Genomic DNA, 22,926 nt, shown 5'->3' on the forward strand with positions numbered 1-22,926 from the left:
TCTACGAATGGCCTCCGCCAATGGTTCAATCATCAATGTAAAAAGCAATTGCCGGCTGCCCCTAAAAATGTTAAAATTAATTTTACCCAATTGGTGATGACCGCAGCAAGAGGGTCACGAGAGAACCTTTACCCATCTTATTAAGAGTTCACCCAAGCCAAACCCCTCCAGAGTATAAAAAAGGTATGGTCACTCAACTCTGTCAAATGCCTTCTCTGCATCTACAGAAATCACCAATCCCTATATAGACTGTCGTTGAGACACTTGAATCACATTAAGCAGCCTCCTAACATTATTGGAGGATCTGTGGCCCTTCATGAAGCCCGCCTGGCCCTCTTTAACAACAGAAGAGAATACAGTCTCCACCCTTAACGCAAGAGTCTTAGAGAGGATTTTAGATTCCACATTTAAGAGTGAAATGGGCCTGGTAGAAGCATGGCCCACTGGCACCTTCCCTGTTTTAAGAATAAGCAAAATATTGGCTGTTCTCAGAGATGGCAGGAACCAATCATGGCTGTATGAGTCATTAAACATATTGAGCATTGGGCCTGGTAGGATGTTCACAAATTCCTTACAGAATTCGCTGGGCGCCTTTTCACTCTGAAGCTGCTTCATTGCTTCCTGCACCTCTTGCTCTGATAAGGGGGCATTGAAAAAGGACTTCTGTTCGGAGAGCTCCAGATCCTTAAAAATAAGATTCCATTTTGGCCCTCCCCTCCCCTCAACCCTCAGATTGGTATAATTTAGAGTAAAATCTCTAGAACGTCACATTAATCTTTTTGGAGTCGCATATTAGGTTCCCAGATCCTTCCCTAACTGCTATAATGGCTTGAAGGGCACTTCTTTTCCAGGTGAGATATGCTAAGTATTTGCCTGGCCTGTCACCATGGTCATACACCCTTTGCTTCGTAAAAGCAAGCTCCTCCTTTGCTGTCTGCGTTAGCACGGAATTCAATGCAGACCGCAGCACTGTAATCCTCTGTAGCTTGACTGAGGGCATGTCAAAGTAAGCCTTCTTGGCTGCCTTCAACCGTGCTTCGAGGAGATGTTGCTGCTTGCCCTTCTGCTGCTTCCTGCTGGCAGAGTAGGAAATAATTAACCCCTGACATCGGCTTTGGCAGTTTCCCAAAGGACAGATGGGCTACTCACCGAGCCTGTGTTAATGTCTAGGAATGCCCGAAATTCCCTAGAGAAATACTCCATAAACTTATTATCCTTGAGGATAAAGGGATGCATTCACCACTACCTCAAACCCACTGTAACATCCTTAATCTTAACCAACAGGTACACTGGAGCATGATCGGAGATGGTAATATTACCAATCGTACAAGATGCCACCAAGTCCAGGGTTGTCGGGGGGGGGGGGGAGGGGGGGGGGGGGCAGAAAAAAAAATCAATTCTGGTGTGACATCTGTGCAGATGGGAAAAAAACGTAAAACCCCTGCCTGTAGGGTGGAGATGCCTCCAGACCTCCACCAACCCTACATCCACACACACAGATCCACTAATTGTTTAGTTTGTACAGAGAGTATTGAGGGGCCTTTGGGCAACCTGTCTACTAAGGGATCCATGAGGCAGTTAAAATCTTCCCCTAAAATGATATTCCGGGACTCAAGACTGATCAGTTTAGAAAACGCATCCACCAAAAATTTGAGGGAATAAGCTGGAGGGCAATAAACATTTAAAACACCATATTCTTCCCCATTTATCAGGGCTTTGAGAATTACAAACCTCCTGTTACACACTCTAGTAACTTAAATGGGAGATTCTTTCTAACCAAGAGAGCCACTCCCCTACTTCTGGATTTAAAAGATGAAAACTAAACCTAATCAAAGCCATTCTGCTGTAGATTCAAATGTTCCCTATCATCCAAGTGTGTCTCTTGTAACAAAGCAATATCCACCTTCTCCTTTCTTAAGACTCAAAAGTACCTTCTTCCTCTTAATTGGTGAGTGACTCCCCTTGAATTCCAGGGGCACCATTTAATCAAGACATTAGCCATAACCTTCTGCAGTAACATTTAAATTCCAGAGGAACTCCAATCACAAATCGCTGAGCCTGTGTCACATGATCCAAACATAAAAACTACATAAACTAAAACCACTATATTTAACAAACCTACAAAGCTACCAAAGATTATATACAACAAAAAACAAAAAAACAAACCAACATATAAAGTGCCAACAGTGCTGAATAGGGAACTCAACCCCTGCCCTAAGGGTGCAACTACCCACTCCAAACTGCCCGTAAGTAGACTTCTAACCATCCCAACTATTTTCTCTCCTCCTAGATAGAGCCACACCGCAAACACAAACAGAAAAGAAAGTAAACACACCATGGAATAGCAATATGAATACAGAATGTTTTTTTAAAGAAAAAAAGGGGTGAATACCCCACCCATCCTTTGGTATAACTTAGAAATTGAAAGTACACATCTCAACTGCCGGCAAACATAGTTTAAACCAAATTACCACCAATAAAAAAAGGAAAAGAAAGCTCCAACCGGACTTCCTCTGTCTTTTAAAAAAAAAAGACATACTCAAACAATACTACTATTTGTACATACCAAATTGATCAGATTAGGTTAATTTGTCCACAAAGTCTCTTGCTTTCTCCAACGTGTCAAAGAGATGTACGGATCCATCTAAGGTGAACCGAAGCACCGCCAGATACCTGAGAGTACTGAATCCCAAGCTCCCTCAGTCTTCCCTTGACATTGTCGTAGGATTTTCTTTTCTGGATCACCGCCACTGAGAAGTCCTGGAAGAACATGATCTTAGAGCCTTCGTAAATTAGGGCCTTCGAATGCTTCCCCTGGATCCTGGAAGCTTTCACTACTCTCTCCTTATCCCTATAGCGATAACACTGCACCAGGAGAGGACGAGGTGTTGACCCAAACCTGATCTCCATGCAGTGACCCGGTGAGCCCTCTCTCTCTTCAAGCTTCTCATGCCAGCCTCCAAGTTAAGGCATTACGGCAACCAGTCCTCAATAAATTCCACTGCCACGCACCTTTCTTATCCTCAGGCAGACTGATGATCCGAATGTTTTGTTCTCCTACACCTGTTCAAGAATCATCCACTTGGTCACACAAACTAGGGACCTGCGTCTCCAGGGCTCGGATCCTATCCTTGGAGGAACTGGCATCGGCTTCCACCACCGTGACTGTTTCCAACCTCATCCATCCTCTTTTCCAGGACTCTTAGCTGCTGTTCATGCTTCTGCAGCATGAGAGAGATCGGGGCCAGCTTCCCCTCTATCTGCTTACCCAACATCTTGCGAGATTTTGCAAGCTCCCTTACCAGGACCTGGTAGATAGTCAAGTCCGAGGATCCGACAGGCTGAGCCGCGGTCCCAGCCTCGGACGCTCTTCCTCCCTTCTTCGGCCATCCCGGACGGTGAAAACAGAGATAAGTTGCTGTCTGACAGTTTCCTGGGACTCCATGACCTTTCCAGAGTCCCAGGATACTGCAATGGTCCGGGACAGGCAGGTTGGAAGTTCACCCCACTTGTGCTGCAGTGCAGAGCTCTGCAACGCGATCCTCCTAGATTGCGTCATTCGATCATAGCTGATATGCACTTCACCACCCTTTTCCTGCTTTGTCTCCATATTCCTTCAACCCATTGCCAATTAAAAATCTGTCTAACTCTTCTTTAAATTTACTCACTGCCCCAGCATCCACTGCACTTTGAGGTAGCGAATTCCACTGATGCACAACCCTCTAGGAGAAATAGCTTCTCCTCAACTTTGTTTTAAATTTGCTACCTTTTATCCTAAGACTATGACCTCTCAGCCTGGAATGCCCAAGAGAGGAAGCATCTGCTCCACATCTATTTTGTTCACACCTTGTATCATCTTGATTATCTTAAATTGATCTCCCCTCATTCTACTAAATTCCAGACAGTATCGGCCTGAAAAATAAGAAAAAGTTAGGGTCTAGACTATCTTCTGAATATATTTTGAGGGGGTTTGGTTTGATCCATAAGAGATGGCATAGGGAATACTTGCCATTATTAGTCAAGACACTGAACAGAGGAGCAAGGTGGTTACAGTGGAGCTGTATGTGATGTTAGTTTGGCCACAGCTGGACTACTGTGTGTGTTCTGGTCTTAACACTATAGGATGGTTTTGTGTGTACTGGAGATGGCACAGCAGAGATTCGCCCAGGTGTTGCCTGAGCTGGATTGATTCAGCTTTGAAAATAGACTAGATAGCCTAAAGCTTTTTCGCTTAGAGCAGAGAAGGTTGAGGGGATATTTGATTGAGGTGGATAAAGTTCTGGGGGGCACAACCAGGATAGATGGAAAGAAATGTTTTCCCCTTAGGAGAAGGGTCAATAACTGGGGGCACATGTTTAAGAAGTAAGGGATTTGAAGAAAACCTTTTTCATCCTGCAGAGTTCTGTGTATCTCAAACTCTCTCTCTGAAAGGGTGAAAAGGTGGGAACTCACAAAGACATTTAAGAACTATTTAATGAGCACTTGAAATATTTGAGGACTGACAAAGACACAATGAGCTGAAGGACTCTTTCCATGCTGTATAACTTTATGACTCCATGACAAGTCTTGATCCTCTCCAGCATGTTTGAGGCTAAGTCCTCAGGGATGAGGACACAAATATCAGCCCACCCGCCACCTATCTTTAACCTGTCATGAGACATAGTCTCTCTTTTTGTCTCATTGCGGGAGAAAAAGAGAAATGGAAGTGGCTGGAAAAGCTATTAGTGGCAGACCATGAAAGGTGAAGAGATGCCCCAAGTGAGTGAATAGGAAATGCAGAGGGCATTAAGGTTTATATGTTTGGGAGGAGAAGGTAGTTAGGAACCACAGAATGAAGACGCTACATGTAGTAGTGAGAGAGTCAGGTAGACCATTAGCCTTGGTGGTGGTAGTGGTGGGGGAGGGGGCACACATAACTGCAGAGTTAGAGTGAGTGAGATGTAGCAGATAGCATTACCATTGCTGAACAGAGGCTGGATGATTCTTCTTCTCACTGTGGATGATACACCAATCTAGGGTGGCAATCTGATTTAACCTTGGCACTGTCTGGTGCCCCATGCCCTTTGGATGATCTGAAGGAAAAAAGATGGCTTTTTAAAATCTGCATTTGGTGGGTTGGGGGGGGGGGTTAATCAAGAACAGACAGCATGGTTTTGTTAAGGGAGGTTCCACATGGCCAATTTGATTAAATGTTTTGAAAAGGTGACCAAGTATTAAGACGAGGGCAATACTGTTGGTGTACTTTATTTGGACTTCAGCAAGGCTTTTAATAGGTTCCACATGGGAGACATAGCAAGGGTAAGAGTACATGAGATCCAAAATTACTGGTAGGAAACAGAGGGTAATGGATATGGGGCTCATTTCCAACCAGATGTCTGTGTCCAATGGGATTCCACAGGGTCAATGTTGGGGCTCTTGCTGTTTGTGGCTTACATAAATGATTTAGATTTGAATGCAGAAGGGCTGATCAGTAAGTTTGTAGTCAATAAAAAAATTGGTGGGATGGTAAATAGTGAGGAGGAGAGACTTAGACAACAAAAAGATTTAAATGGGCTGATCAGTGGCAAACGGAATTCAATCCAGATAAATGTGATAAATATATAAATAATAAACAAATACACTTGGGCTGGACAAACAAGGCGAGGAAATAAGTGATAAATGGTAGGACCCTGGGAAGCACTGAGGATCAGAGAAAGCTTGGTGGGAATGCTCATCGATCCCTTAAGGGTAGGTGGATAAAGTGGTTAGAAACACATATGGGACACTTGCCTTTCTTGGTCGAGGGATTGAGTTTAAAGCAGGGAAGTTATGCTGGAACTGTATAAACATTGGTTAGGCCACAGCTAAAGTACTATATGCAGTTCTGGAATTCACATTATAGGAGGAATGAAATAACACTGGAGAGGGTGCAGAGCAGATTTACCAGAACGTTGCCCGAGCCGGTGAGTTTCAATTATGAAGAGAGATTGGGTAAACTGAGATCAGAATCGACTGAAGGAGAACATGACTGAAATGGCTACAACTATGAGGGGCAAAGATATGGTAGACAGAAATAAAGTTTTCCCTTTAAGGGAAGGATCAGTGACTAGGAGGCATAGATTTAAGTTAAAGGACAGAAGATTTAGAGGAGACCTGAACAAGTGATTTTTCACCCAAAGGGTGGTGGAAGTCTGGAACATTCGGTCTGTAAGGGCAGTTAAGGCATAAACCTTAACATTTAAGAAATATTTAGATGTGTACTTGCTAAGGCATACAGTGCTATGGGTCATGCTGAAAATGAAATTAGAATAATTAGTAGTTTTTATGGCCACAATGGGCTGAAGGGCCTTTCCTGTGTTGTAGATCTCTTGACTCTATTCCCACTTTCTCTACATACCCCATGATGCCTTTAGTAGCAAAAAGCATATCAATCTTATTAGTGAACATTTTCAGTGATCTGGCCTCTTGGCATCTAAGTGAAGAAATATTTCCTCATCTCAGTATTAAGCGGCCTACTTTGTATCCTGAGACTGTGACCCTTGATTCTAGATATCTTGAACAGAGCAATAGCTTCTCTGCATGTAGCCTGTTTAGCCCTGTTAGAATTTTCTACATTTCACAGAGAGGGAGGCAACTAAATGTTCCAGAGATATTGGTGAGCACGCTGATCCTTGGACGACACATTATGTCTCCTTCTAGTTGGACGTCTAAGTCTATTCCCTCTGACCTGCAGTGCAGTACGTGGCTAAGGAGAAAGCAGCTGGTACAAGGCTTCTTCTCTTGTTCCTCAGATGAACATAGGTACATAGGAGTCACAGTTAAATTCCACTGTTAAATTGGGTAATAGTCAAGTTGGATGGTGAAACTTAACTTGCTTAATATTGGATGCTGCATCCAAAAAGTTTAAATAATTGTTTCAGTATTGATTGTCTGAGAGATTTCTTAAGTAGCCAAATTAAAGGTAGCTTGTGGCAATTTACCCACACCGATCTGGCTCATAAGTTAGAAATCACTTGTCAAGCAGTTGGAGCAGATTATCAGAAGACGTGCTGTGAGAACGAGCACCTTAGCTGCAACCATTCTCAGTTTGAAGACTTCTCAGCTTGTCAGTTTAATTGAAGTAGTAGTCCTTGCTGAGCTCTTACCTGATTAACCCTAGCTGGTTTGACACAGCTTGGGAAATATGGAAGGAATGAAGAGTTAAATTCTAAGGTAACTGCCTCTGAAACGTTTAATGACTTTCCTGAGGGATCCACAGGATTTCTCTGCAAACCAGTCTGGGTTAAACCTGGAAGTGAATAGGAGCATGCAGAATTCCTCACCAAAAGTCACTTTTCAGAGCTTTAGTGCTCGCCAACACTTGAGATCTCTTTGCCTTAATAGTTAACATTTTGCCCAATATTACTCACCTGGTGTGGCTGTGAGAAGACAGACTTTCCCAGGGCTGAATACTACATCCTGTTACAGTACATGCTCCACCACAGCTGCCATCAAGTTTCATCAGTAGTGCTTTTGCAGCATTCTCTGCTGTTTTCCTGCAGTCATGTGCTCTCTTTAACATCATTGTTATGTTTTCCTCACCATTTTGATCACCTATTCAGATGAGATGTCATTTACCTTGTTAATGACAACATAGTCAAAACAGCAATGATGTGCAGAATCACCAGAAAAATGTTTCAAATCTCAGATTCAGAATTGAGCTGCTTTCTCCTAAGTGATAAAACTTTAAACATTTTTTTTTAAATTGAAGTTTTAGCATTGTAGCAGGAAACATGCTGTGAATGTCAAAATAAGAATAAACTGTATGTCCAAAACTAATTACCTTTTATTTACTGGGAAAATCATTCTATTGCATTTTAAAACTTCAGTGCAAATCAACAACACCCAAGAGGTTATAAGTTGACAAAAAGGTCTTTACAATATGAAAAGGGAAGGGGAGTGGATGAAGGTGGCAACTCAGCTCAGAGTATATTGGTGTAGAGCAACTGGCTTCAAAACAGTGGTGGCCAAGGTACAAGAGTAAAATTAACCGTATGATAGCATAAACATAGTTAAGATCTGACTCTCCACATCTTCGAGTTCATTTTGATCATTCAAGTAAAACCACTTTTTTTCTGGCAGCACCAAATTACTGAATTAGAGAAATAAGATGCTCAAATCAACTGGATGGAACCAATGTTTGTGCTTTAAACCGACCAATCCAACAAGATGGTTTGCAATATATGAGATCAGTGGTTCTGTTAAATATTCAGCAAATCTTACCAAATAAGAAATCTCATTTGTACTCTTGTAACAGTACAAACTGGTGGGATTTCAGTTTCTGAATTTTTCTCAAACATATACATGAAAGGGGAGGTGATGCTTTAACACTTGAACATCATAAGGCAGCATACTCAATTATACATACTAAACATCAACATGAACTACACCCTCACCCATCTTCTTACAAGAACTCTTTACATTTTCAGTTTCTCCCACTCTGTTGCAGACTTAAATGCTTCAGAAGCTTTCTTTTTCTTCAGCTGAGGACTCGTCTTTATTGAAGTGTCCATAACACGCTGTTTTATTTCCTGTATTTCTGCTGTCAGCCCTTTGTCGCCTTCCTGAAACCATGATCGGACTCCCTTGGTCCTAGCCTTTTACTCCACCAGCCTTGATAACTTTCTGTCATGACCAAAACATCTTCTCCTCTTCATTCAGCATTTGAAATTGCCATTTCACTCAACACCACTCTGTCCCATTCCTCAGTCATTCCCAATAGTGCTTGTCCTTTCAATGTGAATGCAACTCCTCTCCTGTTACATCCTCCTTTCCTACCATAATGACTGATTCAGTATGTGGATGTACCTACTAGAGAAGGTGCAAAACGAGACATAGCATATGTTAGGTATAGACAGGATAGATCAAGTGAATCCTAAGAAGAGTATAAAGGCAGTAGGAGTATACTTAAGAGGGAAATCAGGACGGCAAAACAGGGACATGAGATAGCTTTAGCAAATAGAATTAAGGACAATCCAAAGGGATGTTACAAATATATTAAGGACAACTAGGGAGAGAATATGGCCCCTCAAAGATCAGCAAGGTGGCCTTTGTGTGGAGCCACAGAAAATGGGGGAGATACTAAATGAATATTTTGCATCTGTATTTACTGTGGAAAAGGATATGGAAGATATAGACTGTAGGGAAATAGATGGTGACATCTTGCAAAATGTCCAGATTACAGAGGATGTCTTGAAACGGTTAAAAGTGGATAAATCCTCAGGACCTGATCAGGTGTACCCGAGAACTCTGTGGGAAGCTAGAGAAGTGATTGCTGGGCCTCTTGCTGAGATATTTGTATCATCAATAGTCACAGGTGAGGTGCCGGAAGACTGGAGGTTGGCAAACATGGTGCCACTGTTTAAGAAGGACGGTAAAGACAAGCCAGGGAACTATAGGCCAGTGAGCCTGACCTCGGTGGTGGGCAAGTTGTTGGATGGAATCCTGAGGGACAAGATGTACACGTATTTGGAAAGGCAAGGACTGATTCGGGATAGTCAACATGGGTTTGTGCGTGGGAAATCATGTCTCACAAACTTGATTAAGTTTTTTGAAGATGTAACAAAGAAGATTGATGAGGGCGGGGAAGTAGATGTGATCTATATGGACTTCAGTAAGGCGTTCGACAAGGTTCCCCATGGGAGACTGATTAGCAAGGTTAGATCTCATGGAATACAGGGAGAACTAGCCATTTGGATACAGAACTGGCTCAAAGGTAGAAGACAGAGGGTGGTGGTGGAGGATTGTTTTTCTGACTGGAGGCCTGTGACCAGTGGAGTGCCACAAGGATCAGTGCTGGGCCCTCTACTTTTTGACATTTACATAAATGATTTGGATGCAAGCATATGAGGTACAGTTAGTAAGTTTGCAGATGACACCAAAATTGGAGGTGTAGTGGACAGCGAAGAGGGTTACCTCAGATGACAACAGGATCTTGACCAGATGGGCCAATGGGCTGAGAAGTGGCAGATGGAGTTTAATTCAGATAAATGCGAGGTGCTGTATTTTGGGAAAGCAAATGTTAGCAGGACTCATACACTTAATGGTAAGGTCCTCGGGAGTGTTGCTGAACAAAGAGACCTTGGAGTGCAGGTTCATAGCTCCTTGAAAGTGGAGTCGCAGGTAGATATGATAGTGAAGAAGGCGTTTGGTATGCTTTCCGTTATTGGTCAGTGTATTGAATACAGGAGTTTGGAGGTCATGTTGCGGCTGTACAGGACATTGGTTAGGCCACTGTGGAATATTGCGTGCAATTCTGGTCTCCTTCCTATTAGAAAGACGTTGTGAAACTTGAAAGGGTTCAGAAAAGATTTACAAAGATGTTGCCAAGGTTGGAGGATCTGAGCTAAAGGGAGAGGCTGAACAGGCTGGGGCTGTTTTCCCAGGAGCGTCGGAGGCTGAGGGGTGACCTTATAGAGGTTTACAAAATTATGAGGAGCATGGATAGGATAAATAGACAAAGTCTTTTCCCTGTGGTCGGGGAGTCCAGAACTAGAGGGCATAGGTTTAGGGTGAGAGGGGAAAGATATAAAAGAGACCTAAGGGGCAACTTTTTCACGGAAAGAGTAGTACGTGTTTGGAATGAGCTGCCAGAGGATGTGGTTGAGGCTGGTACAACTGCAATATTTAAGAGGCATTTGGATGTGTATATGTATAGAAAGAGTTTGGAGGGATATGGGCCGGGTGCTGGCAAGTGGGACGAGATTGGGTTGGGATATCTAGTCGGCATGGACAGGTTGGACCGAAGGGTCTGTTTCCATGCTGTACATCTCTAGGACTTTATGACTACAATGGCCACACTCCTCCAGTGATCCATAGCATTTGGATACCAGTCTTCAGCCAGTTCAATTCACTCCACATGATATCAACAAATGTCTGAAAGCACTGGATACAGAAAAGACTTTGGGCCCTGACAATATTCTGACAAGAGTACTGAAGACTTGTGCTCCAAAATTTGCCACTCCCCAAGACAAGCTCTTCCGGTATTACACAACAAGCAGGATTAATCCATGCCAGCCAATTACTGCCCCATCAATCTACTCTCAATTACTAAAATGATGGCAAGTGTGATCAATAATGATATCAACTGGAACCAGCTCAACGATAACCTGCTCAGGAACACGATTTGGGTTCCAATAATAGGCATTCCACTCCTAACCTCATTACTTATTTGGTTCAAACCAAATGGCAAAAAAAAGCTCGATTCCAGAGATGAGGTGAGAGCAAAAGCCTCAGACATCAAGGTTCCATTTAACCAAACTTGGCATCAAGGAGCTCCAACAAAATCAGAAACAATGGATATCAGGGACAAACTCTCCACTGGTTGGAGTCTTACTGGTACATGGAAAGATAGTTGTGCTGTTGGAGATCAGTCATCTCAGCTCCAGGACATCTCTGCAGGAGTTCCTCAGGGTAGTGTCTGTGGCCCAACCACCTTCAGCTGCTTCATCAATAATCTTCCTTCCATCATAAGGTCAGAAGCAGAGATGTTCGATGATTGCACAACTCAAATACCGAAGCAGTTAAATGTTCAAATGCAACAAGATCTGGACAATATCCAGGCTTGTGCTGACAAACAGCAAGTACGTCCACGTCACAAAGATACCAGGCAACAACCACCTCCAATAAGAGACTATCAGGCTACCTCCCTCAGACATTCAATGGTGTGAACCCACCACCACTGAATCCACCAACATCAAGATCTTTGGGGTTACTATTGACCAGAAACACAACTGGACTCACCACCTAAAGCAGCTACAACTGCAGGTCAGAGATTAGGAATACTGCAGCAATATCGAGTTCAATATCTATAGGGTTTGAACTCTTCTATGCCCTAGTCCCCACCTCTACACACCAGACCTTATTATGTTAGAGCTGAAAATGTGTTGCTGGAAAAGCGCAGCAGGTCAGGCAGCATCCAGGGAACAGGAGAATCAACGTTTCGGGCATAAGCCCTTCTTCAGAAATGAGGAAAGTTTGTCCAGCAGGCTAAGATAAAAGGTAGGGAGGAGGGACTTGGGGAGGAGCGTCGGAAATGTGATAGGTGGAAAGAGGTCAAGGTGAGGGTGATAGGTCAGACTGGGGTGGGAGCGGAGAGGTCAGGAAGAAGATTGCAGGTTAGGAAGGCGGTGCTGAATTCGATGGATTTGACTGAGACAAGGTGGGGGGAGGGGAAATGAGGAAACTGGTGAAATCCGAGTTCATCCCTTGGGGTTGGAGGGTTCCTAGTCGGAAGATGAGGCGCTCTTCCTCCAACCGTCGTGTTGTTGTGGTCTGGTGATGGAGGAGTCCAAAGACCTGCATATCCTTGGTGGAGTGGGAGTGTTGAGCCACAGGGTGGTTGGGTTGGTTGTTCCGGGTGTCCCAGAGGTGTTCTCTGAAACGCTCCGCAAGTAGGCGGCCTGTCTCCCCAATATAGAGGAGGCCACATCGGGTGCAGAGGATGCAATAGATGATGTGTGTGGAGGTGCAAGTGAATCTGTGGCGGATATGGAAGTTTCCTTTGGGGCCTTGGAGGGAGGTGAGGGGGAAGGTGTGGGCGCAAGTCTTGCACCTCCTGCGGTTGCAGGGGAAGGTGCCGGGAGTGGAGGTTGGGTTGGTGGGGGGTGTGGATCTGACGAGGGAGTCACGGAGGGAGTGGTCTTTACGGAATGCTGATAGGGGAGGGGAGGGAAATATATTCTTGGTGGTGGGGGCCGTTTGGAGGTGGCAGAAATGACGGCGGATGATGTGCTGCACATGGAGATTGGTGGGGTGGTAGGTGAGGACCAGTGGGGTTCTGTCCTGGTGGCGGTTGGAGGGGCGGGGCTCAAGGGCGGAGGAGCGGGAAGTGGAAGAGATGCGGTGGAGGGCATCGTCGACCACGTCGGGGGGGATATTGCGGTCCTTGAAGGAGGCGGCCATCTGGGTTGTACGTTTTTGGAACTGGTCCTCCTGGGAGCAGATGCGGCGGAGACGAAGGAATTGGGAGAATGGGATGGCGTTTTTACAGGGGGCAGGGTGGGAAGAGGTGTAGTCCAGGTAGGTGTGGGAGTCGGTCAGTTTGTAGTAGATGTCAGTGTTGATTCGGTCGCCTGAGATAGAAATAGAAAGGTCGAGGAAGGGGAGGGAGGAATCTGAGACAGTCCAGGTGAATTTGAGGTCGGGGTGGAAGGTGTTGGTGAAGTGGATGAACTGTTCAACCTCCTCGTGGGAGCACGAGGCGGCGCCGATACAGTCATTGATGTAGCGGAGGAAAAGGTGGGGGGTGGGGCCAGTGTAGTTGCGGAAGATGGATTGTTCCACATATCCTGCGAAGAGGCAGGCATAGCTGGGGCCCATGTGGGTGCCCATGGCTACTCCTTTCGTTTGGAGGAAGTGGGAGGATTGGAAAGAGAAGTTGTTCAGGGTGAGGACCAGTTCAGTCAGTCAAAGGAGGGTGTCAGTGGAAGGGTACTGGTCGGTACGGCGGGAAAGGAAGAAGTGGAGGGCTTTGAGTTCTTCGTGATGGGGGATGGAGGTGTACAGGGACTGGATGTCCATGGTGAAGATAAGGCGTTGGGGACCGGGGAAGCGACAATCATGGAGGAGATGGAGGGCATGGGTGGTGTCCCGAACGTAGGTGGGGAGTTCTTGGACTAAGGGGGACAGGACTGTGTCAAGGTATGCGGAGATGTGTTCGGTGGGGCAGGAGCAGGCGGAGACAATGGGTCGGCCGGGGCAGTCAGGTTTGTGGATTTTGGGCAGGAGGTAGAAGCGGGCGGTGCGGGGTTGTGGGACTATGAGGTTGGAGGCGGTGGATGGGAGATCCCCCGAGGTGATGAGGTTATGGATGGTCTGCGAGATGATGGTTTGGTGGTGGGGGTGGGGTCATGGTCAAGGGGGCAGTAGGAGGAGGTATCTGCGAGCTGGGGTTTAGCCTCAGCGGTGTAAAGGTCGGTGCGCCAAACTACTACCGCGCCTCCCTTGTCTGCTGGTTTGATAGTGAGGTTGGGGTTGCAACGGAGGGAGTGGAGGGCTGCGCGTTCCGAGGGTGAGAGGTTGGAGTGGGTGAGAGGGGTGGGGGAGGTCAGGTGGCGGTTAATATCGCGGCGGTAGTTGGCTATGAAGAGGTCGAGGGCAGGTAGGAGGCCAGCACGGGTTGTCCAGGTGGATGGGGTGTGTTGGAGGCGTGAGAAGGGGTCATCAGAGGGTGGGCGAGAGTCTTGGTTGAAGAAGTAGGCGCGGAGCCGAAGGCGGCAGAACGTTTTATCTTAGCCTGCTGGAACATTTCCGACGTCCCTCCCCCAAGTCCCTCCTCCCTACCTTTTATCTCAGCCTACTGGAATCCACTTCACCAACACCTTCCATCCCAACCTCAAATTCACCTGGACAGTCTCAGATTCCTCCCTCCCCTTCCTCGACCTTTCTATTTCTATCTCAGGCGACCGAATCAACACTGACATCTACTACAAACCGACCGACTCCCACACCTACCTGGATTACACCTCCTCCCGCCCTGCCCCCTGTAAAAACGCCATCCCATATTCCCAATTCCTTCGTCTCCGCCGCATTTGCTCCCAGGAGGACCAGTTCCAAAAACGTACAACCCAGATGGCCTCCTTCTTCAAGGACCGTAATATCCCCCCCGATGTGGTCGACGATGGCCTCCACCGCATCTCTTCCACTTCCCGCTCCTCCGCCCTTGAGCCCCACCCCTCCAACCGCCACCAGGACAGAACCCCACTGGTCCTCACCTACCACCCCACCAATCTCCATGTACAGCGCATCATCCGCCGTCATTTCTGCCACCTCCAAACGGACCCCACCACCAAGGATATATTTCCCTCCCCTCCCCTATCAGCATTCCGTAAAGACCACTCCCTCCGTGACTCCCTCGTCAGATCCACACCCCCCACCAACCCAACCTCCACTCCCGGCACCTTCCCCTGCAAACGCAGGAGGTGCAAGACTTGCGCCCACACCTCCCCCCTCACCTCCCTCCAAGGCCCCAAAGGAAACTTCCATATCCGCCACAGATTCACTTGCACCTCCACACACATCATCTATTGCATCCTCTGCACCCGATGTGGCCTCCTCTATATTGGGGAGACAGGCCGCCTACTTGCGAAGCGTTTCAGAGAACACCTCTGGGGCACCCGGAACAACCAACCCAACCACCCTGTGGCTCAACACTTTAACTCCACCAAGGATATGCAGGTCTTTGGACTCCTCCATCATCAGACCACAACAACACGACGGTTGGAGGAAGAGCGCCTCATCTTCCGCCTAGGAACCCTCCAACCCCAAGGGATGAACTCGGATTTCACCAGTTTCCTCATTTCCCCTCCCCCCACCTTGTCTCAGTCAAATCCATCGAATTCAGCACCGCCTTCCTAACCTGCAATCTTCTTCCTGACCTCTCCGCCCCCACCCCAGTCTGACCTATCACTCTCACCTTGACCTCTTTCCACCTATCACATTTCCGACGCCCCTCCCCCAAGTCCCTCCTCCCTATCTTTTATCTTAGCCTGCTGGACAAACTTTCCTTATTTCTGAAGAAGGGCTTATTCCCGAAACGTTGATTCTCCTGTTCACTGGATGCTGCCTGACCTGCTGCGCTTTTCCAGCAACACATTTTCAGCTCTGATCTCCAGCATCTGCAGACCTCACTTTCTCCTCCTTATTATGTTAGAGTCTGTTATGACACACAACCCATTATTAGCCACTAACAGTCTCCATTAACAGCTACTGGAAATGTGTTGCTGGAAAAGCGCAGCCGGTCAGGCAGCATCCAGTGAACAGGAGAATCGACGTTTCGGGCATAAGCCCTTCTTCAGGCTTATGCCCGAAACATCGATTCTCCTGTTCCCTGGATGCTGCCTTTTCCAGCAACACATTTCCAGCTCTGATCTCCAGCATCTGCAGACCTCACTTTCTCCATTAACAGCTATTCAACCTCCTAGCCAGATCGTTATCCACTCCTTTGTCTGTCCAACTGTTCTCTCTCTTTTTGGGCTCTTTCCCCACCTATTGTTTACTACTTAACCCCTCTCCCTACGCTATCTTCTGCATAAAAAACAACATTTTCCTAGCTACTATCAGTTTTGAGGAAGAGTCACTGGATACCAACATTAACTGTGATTTCACTTCACAGATGCTGCCAGACCTGCTGTGTTTTTCAAGCAATTTCTGTTTTTGTTTCTGATTTAAAGCATCTCCAATACTTTCAGTTTTTATTGAGCAAGATAAACATATAATTGTCAGAAATGGAGCAACAGATAAAGTACTGCAACCTAGTGTTAAGAAGTTTGAAAGAGAACTTGCAGCAAGACAATCTGTATTGATATGCAAATTAAAAGACATGATTATGATGCTGATGTTGTTATATAGCTTTGATATGCATGAAAGTGAGACTGAAATATTGTGCAAGTAACGAGGTAGTGGAAGCATGTATTGCATGCATAACTTTCAAAGATAAATACAAAATAATGCATGAATACTTTGTTACCCACCAACAGATCCAACACCTGCAGCTCTGAACTGTCCCAGAATGAGTCCTTGCTCACTTTCAGCCAGTGCCAGCAGTAATTCATAGGCTTCTATGCACTGTTCACTGGGATACAAACACACCAAGTATACATGTGAGCAATCATATTTAAAATTATTCACTCAAAAAAAATTTACTGCCAATGAAGTATTACAGAAGTCACACAACACCAGATTATAGTCCAACAGGTTTATATGATATCAAAACTTGTGATTTCAAATAAAATTGTTGAACTATAATCTGATGTTGCAGGACTTCTGGCCTTACCCACCCCAGTCAATGACACCTCCACATAATGAATTATTTGTAAACCATTATTACTGTTGCTGTAGTGCACTAAATGACCAGTTCATGTGCACAGGTTATGTTTGATAAGCCAGCGTTGATCATTACTCCCCTTCTCTTCTTCCAGAGAAGTCATGAGATTGTTTATTTCCATACGAGAAGGAATACTGTATCTTGATTGGGTATCACACGTGGAAAACGCTAATCTGATAATGTGGCACTCCGATGGAATTACACAGAACTTTCAGCTTAGATGGCAGTGGAACTTGGACCAATAACTTTTGATTCAGGTGCAAGACTTTCAGAACCAAGCCAAGCAGATATTTCATAACATATATGCATAAGAAAGGCAGATCAAAAAGGAATAGAAGGATAGAATAATTTTATTGGTTAATTTAACAAACCGCTAGAATGTTCTATGGAATAGCCAAAATTGATTCACTAATTCACAGGGAACACATTCAGAAAACAATGCATTCTAATTTCGATGGATTCCAATTCCAATTCCAAAGATGATTCATAGTTGACTTTAAACATTCACTGTTTTTCTCTCTTCACAGATAGTGCCAGACCTGCTGCGTTTCTCCATTACCTACTGTTTTTATTTCAGATCTCCAATATCTTCAACAGAATATTTTAAAACTGCTACGTTAAATAAGACATTTCAGATTTGTCACATACAATTCGCTGCAGTATGTGAAATATAGAGGTCTGCATATCTTCTGACTGTTCATTTCCTACTTAAGAACAAACAACATAACCATAGAATCAAAGAACTGCTAGAGCAGAAAAAGATGCCTGTTAGCCTGCTGGGTCTGTGCAAGAGCAACTCAGCTAGCTTCACACTCCCACTTTTTCCTTGTGGCCATATGGCTCTTTTCTCTTCAGGGAATATCCAATTCCCTTTTTTTTAAATCCACAACGGAGTCTGCCTTCACCAAATTCTTACCATGCACCTGAAATTTTTTTTCTTCATGTGGCTTTTGGTTCTTTTGTCAATCACTGTAAACCAGTATCTCAACCCTTCCAGCAACAGGGATGAGTTCTCATCTACTATTTCATTCCCTTCAGGAACTTGAAGGGTGTGTGTGTGTGTAAGGGTAAGAACCAAAGATTCAAATAAACAATTAAAAACAAAAACAGATACATTAGTGAAGCTAAAAGCATGAATAAAACTAGTTTCAGTTCATTTACCTGTACTGTAGTGCAAGTCTTAACGCCGTGCTATTGGATTCATATTTACCAACTAGCATACTCATTCTTTCAGCATTGCTTTTGCACTCTTCCAGTGTTATAGTTAGGAGATCATTCTGAGATTTTAGATGCTCAATTCGACTACAGAAAAAAAAAGACAAAAGCTAACTTTATAAATCAATTGAATCAATAAAATGTTTTAACAGAAACTGATAAGTTATGGAACTGTGAACAGAGGGTGTGACTGCAAATCACAACAACTTACGTTAAAAGCTTTTTAATGTAGTGAAATAACTGAAACAAACTTTACAGCACAGAAATAGGCCACTTGATCTGCCATGCCTGTATGGACTCTTTCAAAACGCTATTCAACAAATCATTCCCCCAAATGCTGCAAATTATTTTGCCTCTAAAACATGCCCAATTACCTTACAAAGGTTCATTAAGAACATAATTCCTGTCCTGTCATTAGTGCATTCCAGGCAACAAATCTGAAAAAAAGTTCTCAATTCCCCTCCAGATCTTTTATTTTAAAACCATGACAGTGGATAAGTGACCCACTTAACAGAGGAAACAACTTCGCCCAACCTACTCTTCAAATCCTGTCAAATTTGTGTAGTTCTATTTAATGTTCTCTTAACCTTCTCTGCTTTAAGGAAACCAATTCCGGTTTTTCCTGACTGAAAGTTGAATTCACTCATTCCTGACAGTAAATATCCACCATGTCCTCTTAAAACCTCAAGATATGGAGCCCAGATTTGCCCACAAATCCTTAGCTGAGGTTTGTAAATGTTTAACATGACTATCTTGTTCTCCTATTTACTGCCTAAGTACGCCATACAGTTTTTTTTTTAAACTGCCTTATTAACTTAGGGATGCCCATGGCTTATTGGCACTTTCATTGGACGAGTAACCCAAAGATCCAGTCTAACTTCCCTAGTTTCCCCAAAGTTCTAGGGGATGTGAGATCAGGTCTCTGTTTTATCCAGCTTTGTGTTTTAAAGACATCCAGCACCTCCTATGTATTATGATCATTTCTCAAGATATCACTATTATTCCTCCATGTTCTACACCTTCCACTTCCATATGCACGCAAAATACTCGTTCAATATCTCCCCCATCTCCTGTGGTTCCACACATAGGCAGCCTTGTTGATATTCTCTCCTACTTACCCTTTTGTCCTTGATTTACTTGTACAATCCCTTTGAATTCTCTTAACCCTATTTGCCAAAGCTATCTCATGTCCCCTTTTTGCCCTCCCGATTTCCCTCTTAAGTATACTCCTACTGCCTTTATACTCTTCTAAGGATTCACTTGATCTCTGCTGTCTATACCTGTTATACACTTCCTTCTTACCCTTAACAAAAACCTCAATGTGTCTCATCATTCAGCATTCCTTCACCTACCAGCCTTGCCCTTCACCCTAACAGGAACATACTGTCTTTGGACTCTTGTTATTTCATTTTTGAAGGCTTCCTATTTTCCAGCCATCCCTTTGCTAGAAAAAGTCAGGCCACAAAAAATCTTTTGAAAGTTCTTGCCTAATGCCATCAAAATTGGCCTTGCTCCAATTTAGGACTTTTAGATCTGGTCTATCTTCTTCCATTACTATTTTAAAAAGGAATCATGGTCGCTGACCCAAATGTGCTCCCCACAATGAGACCTCAGTCACCTGCCTTATTTCCTAAGAAGAGGGCAAGTTTTGCAGCTTCTCTAATAGGTACATCCAAATACTGAATCAAAGAATTTTCTTGCACACTTAAATTCTTCTCCATCCAAACCTTTAACATTATGGCAGTCCTAGCTTATGTTGGAAAGTTAAAATCTCCCAGCATAACCACCCTATTATTCTTACAGATAACTGCGATCTCTTTACAAGTTTGTTTCTCAATTTCTCACTGATTGTTGAGGGGGGTGGGGTGGGGAGTCTATAGTATGATCCGAATAAGTTGATCATCCTTTTCTTATTTCTCAATTCCACCCAAATAAATTCCCTGGACGTATTCCCAGGAATATCCTCCCCAAGTACAATAATGTTATCCCTTATCAAAAACACCACTCCCCCTCCTCTCTTGCCACCTCTTTATTAGATTACTTACAGCGTGGAAACAGGTCCCACACCAACCCTCCGAACAGCAACCCACCCAGACCCATTCCCCTACATCAGTAAGATTGACCATCGCACAATCCCTGTGGTGATAAAGTCCCACCTTCATACTGAACATTTCCATCATTTCATACCATACTGTTCCGAATGTGACAGATTTTGAACAGATCCGACACCTCAAAACTAGCAATGAGATGAGCTATCAGCATTGTATTCAGTTTGCAATCTCATAGCCCGGCATATCCCGTACTCTGCTATTACTACCAAGCCAGGGAATCAACCTTGGTTTAATGTCAACTACAAGATGATATGTCAGGGCTAGGACTAGTCTTACCTAAAATTAAGTGTCAACCTGCTGAAACTACAGTACAGGATTACTTGCAAGCCAAGCAGCTTAAGCAGCATGCAAGGAGCGAGTTAATTGATACTATAACCAACAGTTCAAATTTAAGCTTTGTAGTCCTGCCATATATAGACATAAATGGTGTTGAGAGCTAAACAATCCACTGGCGAATGAGGCTTCTTAAACAATCCCCACCCACATCAGTGCAATAGACAAGACTGAAGTCTTTGCAAGAAATGCCAAGGAGGACATTTACTTCAGCCTCCTCAAGACCCCCAGTATCCCTTCAAGCAATTCGATTTACTCACACAATACTAAGAAATGGCTGAAGGCACTGGATACAGCAAAGACAAGGGCCCTGACAACATTCCAGCAACAGTACTGAAGATTGTTCTCCAGAACTAGCTACATTCCCAGCCAAGTCTTCCAGGGCGAGCACATACTGAAATCTATCCAGCAATGGAATGTCCTATGCACATAAAACAGGACAAATCCAATCTAGTAAACTACCCAATTAACCCCATCTCAAAACAGCAGCAAAGTGATGGAGGGGTGATTGACAGTGCTATCAGGTGGCAATTCTCAATACCACCAACTGCAAGCTCCCCTTCAAGGCACATACCATCCCGGTTTAGAACTATATCATGATTCCTTCACTACTACTAGGTAAAAATCTTGGAACTCCCTTCCAAACAACAGAGTGCACCTGCACCAGTTCAAGAAAGCACACTACCATCTATACGCTAATTGATGGTTGGCAATAAATGCATCACATGTCAGATATCAGCCAATTCAATTTACTCCCCTAGCCAAGCTTTTCCAGCACAATAATGAGACTGGCATCTACCTGGCAATGTGGAAAATTGCCCAGTCACCTCCTGCCCAATTTGGCTTTCAGTCTTCCCATTTGTCAATCAAGTAAATGATAACCTATTCCTAAACCTTTGTTAATAGGTGAACTTATTGATAGATATGCACTATTCACACTTCTTCCCACTACCACAAGAAAGCATGATGCAGGAGTGCCCAGATAATTAACAGCAAATATCATTTATGAAGCTGAAAGGGGGTCAGGGGAGTACCTTGCTATTTTGTGTTGCCACAACATTCTGTTTTATCAGCCATGTCACTGGCATTGCCTAACTAAAAATAATCATCTTCTCTGCCCCTCTTAAAACAAGTGTTATGAGAGCCTTACCTGTTTAACCTTTCAGTTTCCACTTCAAATTCACGGATCTTGCTTTCAGAAATAGCTGAACCATGAGAGTACAGAGTTTGAAAGATTTCTTGGATATTGGAGCAGTCTTGCAAAGAATGGGCTAGATGTTCTGCTACACTGCTGGACACCTGTGCAAGGGAGAACCAACACAATTTATGATATTTGTGAAGTAAGCCATTTCATGTTGATGTATGAAACCTTAATGAGAAGTAACAAGCATAGCCGACTGGTTGAACAGCAGCATCACTGAAGGTGAAGGGGAGTTACTGTAAAACACAGTCAAAAATTTCATTCCAAAATATGCATAAAACAAAAAATTTGAAAAAAAGTAATTATTCATTCCAACAATGTTTCATTAGTCACTGATACTGCTCCAGAAGTGAGTCTGATATCTGATGGCCATTACATTTCAAACCTGAAGCTCAGGATGCCCAAAATCCTCCTCCATGAAAACTTCTATGGAAGTTCCTCCCTAAACCTTGATTTCTGCATAACTTTTATTTGTTCATGAGAAGATGTCATCACTGACTGGATCAGCATTTATTGAACATCTCTAGTTGCCCTTGAGAAGTTGGTGATGAGCTGCCTTCTTGAACTGCTCTAGTCCATTTGGTTGGCCCACAACAGTGTTAGGGAGGAAGTTGCAAACTTTTGACCTTGCAACACTGAAGGAATGGCAATATATTTCTAAGTCAGAAGTGTAAGTGGCTTGAGGGCTACTTGCAGGTGGTGCTCCCATGTGTTTACTGCCATTGACCTTCGAGATGTTAGTGGTCATCAGTTTAGAAGGTGCTGAGGAATCTTGACGAATTTCTGCAATGCAACACACTGCTACTATTAGCCTCAAGTGGTCAACTATTAACATCATATGCAATACTTAAAAAAGTGTAATTTGTAATAATAAAGTTCAAGAAAGAAAGTTAACACATTCTTTCTTATCAAATTAAGTTGATTGTAAGAATTTCTTCAACTCAACCTCAACAAATAAGATTGCCTGTTTGAAATACTCTTTAGGTCTTTTAGATTCTATTAGACCTGTTTACTATTATTTTCTTATCATGCAGTAATCATTTATGGCTGAAGATCCAGGAATGGAGAGTGGCACAATTCGGGCCAGTAAACACCAGAGAAGAACAAACATAAATGAAAGCAGAACCCACTGGTTTTCCAAGCAATTTTCTCTGACATAAACTTGGTGGTAAGATTCAAACACCTTTTATTACCTTCTCAAAGCTACAGTCTTGGTGGCTGGA

The 22,926-nt window shown here is 44.0% G+C and overlaps 1 protein-coding gene across 4 annotated transcripts in view; it reads right to left on the reverse strand.

Moving 5' to 3' along the window:
• Positions 1–22,926, reverse strand: part of mcc (MCC regulator of WNT signaling pathway) — a 196,356-nt gene that overhangs the window by 45,035 nt on the left and 128,395 nt on the right. For all 4 annotated transcript variants that reach the window (XM_043710810.2, XM_043710801.2, XM_087998632.1 and 1 more), the window contains 4 exons: positions 21,653–21,801; positions 18,005–18,145; positions 16,491–16,591; positions 7,389–7,572 (listed from right to left, as the gene is read on the reverse strand). In XM_043710810.2, the coding sequence (XP_043566745.1) occupies positions 7,389–7,572; positions 16,491–16,591; positions 18,005–18,145; positions 21,653–21,801 (575 nt within the window). The remainder of the gene's footprint in view (positions 1–7,388; positions 7,573–16,490; positions 16,592–18,004; positions 18,146–21,652; positions 21,802–22,926) is intronic.

The sequence above is a fragment of the Chiloscyllium plagiosum genome, unplaced genomic scaffold, assembly GCF_037043375.1.
Source record: "Chiloscyllium plagiosum isolate Xiang-an unplaced genomic scaffold, Cpla_swu_hap1 HiC_scaffold_2, whole genome shotgun sequence".
Lineage (NCBI taxonomy): Eukaryota > Metazoa > Chordata > Chondrichthyes > Orectolobiformes > Hemiscylliidae > Chiloscyllium > Chiloscyllium plagiosum.